Source organism: Zeus faber (genome assembly GCF_960531495.2).
Source record: "Zeus faber genome assembly, chromosome: 9".
NCBI classification, from domain to species: domain Eukaryota; kingdom Metazoa; phylum Chordata; class Actinopteri; order Zeiformes; family Zeidae; genus Zeus; species Zeus faber.
In genome coordinates this window covers 1,963,474-1,966,896 of record NC_137197.1, presented here as the reverse complement: position 1 = coordinate 1,966,896, position 3,423 = coordinate 1,963,474, and the positions used below count along the sequence as shown (strand labels likewise).

At 40.9% G+C, this 3,423-nt stretch overlaps 1 protein-coding gene across 1 annotated transcript; it reads right to left on the bottom strand.

Annotated features, from left to right (window-relative positions):
- Positions 1 to 2,217: 2,217 nt before the first annotated feature.
- On the bottom strand, positions 2,218 to 3,141 carry LOC307235266 (olfactory receptor 11A1-like; the record flags this gene model as incomplete). The annotated part of the gene is made up of 1 exon (XM_080007300.1): positions 2,218 to 3,141. One exon carries the CDS (start codon positions 3,139 to 3,141, stop codon positions 2,218 to 2,220), a length of 924 nt encoding a protein of 307 aa, XP_079863426.1.
- Between the last annotated feature and the right edge of the window lie 282 nt (positions 3,142 to 3,423).

Here is a 3,423-nt window from a genome sequence, read left to right as displayed (position 1 = left end):
AGCTTCTCCAATCATTAATTCCTCTGTGACCAATAGACAGTCTGTTCAGCTTGGCAGCAGGATCTGGCTGGCTGGGGCTCTTGGTGTCCCTGTCCTTGTTGTCTGTGATGTTACCTAAAAACAACCAGGTTCTGCAGTGTTCTACGTTTGGTGATCAAGGCTGGATGCAAAGCTCCAACTGTATCTCGTCAACCTGGAGAAAATGAATCCACTCCTATCAAGGTTGGGAAAGGATCTACTTTCTATGAACACCCATCAGTATATCACACAAAGTTAATGATCATACATTAGTTAATTCTTGGATTAAGAACAAGTTACACACATGCTTGATCACACGCAGATGGAATATCTGTCGATCCATTAGAGAAGCTTCTGCAACATGGAGTCCAGAGCATAAGATCCTGAGAGCGGGTTTGATACTGAAGTGTAATAGTTGATTCATGTAAATTGGAATTTTTTAATTTTTTTTCTTCTGAATAGCATATATTGTGTGTTTTTTTTCAGCATTTAATACAAGTTTGAGATCGATGAGTGCCTCTTGAAGAACATTAAAAGAAGTTGCAGATTGTCAATTGCCAATTGTATTGAGCCAGCCCAACAATATCAGATAGTGTTGTCTGCGTACAGATGGGCAGTGCAGGTAGGCCAAGAACAGACCATATAATTGATTTAAATTGTGAAAAGGACTTTGAGGCACACCTTTTGCTATCGATAAAAGTGCAGATTGAACATTATCTGTTCTCATCTACTGCTGTCTATCAGAGAGGTAGTTTTGGAACCATCTATAAGGATTAGGGTCACAGCCAATACTTAGCAGTCTGTGTAAGAGCAGGGAACGATCAACTGTATCAAAATGCAGCACTTCCAATCATTGATCATCACCTCAGCCTTTTCTTTTTGAATGAGCGTCTCTTTTGGCCTTACATTTACTGTCATTTTGCCCAGTGCAGAAGCTTTTCTGTTCCTCGGTGATGAGGTGCACTACTTCTACATCATTATCACCAGTCCTAGTGTTTTCAGGTGTTATGGTCTTACAGCCGAAATTAATCCTAAAATGGCTCAAGACAAATATTAATTAATAAATTCTCCACAGCTAATGTGATTATTTTTTTGTTGTGTTGAGGCCTGGATTGTCCTCACACCCCCAAATGAATGCTTCTTGGTTAAATGTTACTTTACTGTTTTTATTCATGCATTATTCATTGAGATGGTGTAAGGTTTTATAAACCTTAAGAATCAAATCAATCTTCTTTATCCTGTAAGAATCCTGTTTTCAGCACATCACTGGAAAAACATTTCCACTGTAATTATTTCAATTAAATGAAATTAATTGAATTCAAGACAAAGAATTGCAGCACTGTAAAACTGGTACAACAGTCTATTATTATTATTATTATTATTATTATTTTATTATTATTGTCATTAAGGGTTCATTGCAATCTTCACTAATCTGTTTGCTACTTGGATGTCAATCAATTCAGTGAAATGAGATACGTCACATAACAACAGAGTAGGGTGAAACATGGAGGCTATGACAGGTGAGGAAAATAATACAAATTACAATTAAGTAAAAAAAAAAAAGATTATAGTTTTTGTTTAAGTTTTATAAAAAGCATTTTATAAGCCTTTTTTTTTTAAAGACTATTTCTTTATTGTTCAAAAAATGCAAAATAAAATTGTAGTTCCAAACACTTTCAGACAGTAGGTTTGAAACTAGAACCAATGAAATGAGTAACATGAATAAATTAACAATAAATGTTAATGTGGAAATATCCATGATAGAATGATTTCCATTGTTTTATGCAGAAGAGAATGTTTTGTCTCACTGCTGTTACATATTTGAAGGGGGGAGCATGGTGCCTTACAGCAAGGAGGTTCTATGCTTAAATTCTACCGGGGCCCTTCTATGTAGAGGTCTACATGTTCTCCCCATGCTCACGTGGGTTTCCTCTGGGTGCTCTGGTTCCCCCACCCTAAAGACATGCATGTCAGGGTTAGACACTCCTGCCCATGTCCCAGAGCAAGGCCAAGATCAGGAGTTGGTTCCCGCGCACCTCTTTGTGGCAACTCACTGCTCCTAGATACATAAGATACTAGGATAGGCAAATGCAGAGAACCAATTTCCCCCAGAGGATTAATGGCGTATATAAAATACGTTGTCATGTAGAAATGTTACATTAATTTTACATTAAACAACAGATTCTCTTTAAGGTCCTTTTAGTTTGAGCAGAGCAAATCTTTACAAACGGCCCTTATTTTGGACATTCTGAATCCATACATGACGGGGTTGAAGAGTGGCTGGCACATCAGGAAGTACAGAGACAAGAATATTCTCAGAGAACCTGGAACACTGCTCACATCGAAGCGGCTGTGAAAGATCTCGAAGCAGCAGCCGAAGGAGAAGTTGATGAGGGAGGCGAGGTGGGGAGAGCAGGTGGACACTGCTTTCTGCCTCGTCTCCCTGGAGCCCACCAGGCAGATCCTCAGGATCCGGATGTAGGAGAACAGGATGAGAACCAGAGGAACTACAACAGAAAGTATAGTAACAAATATTCCATAGACGTTGTTAACGGTGGTGTCAGAACAGGCCAGTCTGACCACGTAGTAGTTGTTGCAGTACAGTGTGTTCATAACGTTCCCACAGAGCAGCAGCTGGACGCTCAAGACCAGAATGATAAGGACGCTCAAAGAATACAACCAGACGACCATGATGTACAGAGGAGCCACCTTGTTTGCTGTCATACGTGTGTTATAATGGAGGGGACAGCAGATAGCGAGGTACCGGTCGTAGGACATGACCGCCAAGTTACAAAACTCCCCACATGCATAAGTGTAGAGGCAGTAGATCTGCAGGAAGCAGGCGGAGGTGGACACGGTGTGGGTGTCAGAGAGGATCTGCTGCAGCAGGAAGGGAAACAAGCCGGCGCTGCCGTACAGTTCATTCACCAACAGGCTGCACAGAAGCACGTACATGGGCTCGTGTAAGCTCCTCTTGATGCAGATCAGGACGATCAGAAACACATTGGCAGCAACAATCACAATATACAACAATAAAACAGCCGTGAAGCAGAAGTACTTCAAACGCCCCAAGTCCACGTAAGCACTCAGTATAAAAAATGGAAAGTCAGTCGAGTTCACCATGATTCTCCTTTAACTCCAAGATGTTGATGGCTGAAGATCTCTCATTTGTTTCTGATTTTTTTCTCAAAGTCAAACATCTGATCTGATTGGATCCTGTTCTCAACAGTGTCCAAACATTTGGTGAAATCAGCATTTTCCACAAGCTGAAACTTACCAGTTTCTCTCTGAGTTCAGAAAAGGAGCTGAAAGCTTTCAAGTGCAGTTTGTAAGTGAGGTGGTGTGGTGCAGACCTGTGAGCATGTCTGCCGCTGTGTTGGACAGAGAGCAGTCACACTGTCCGTC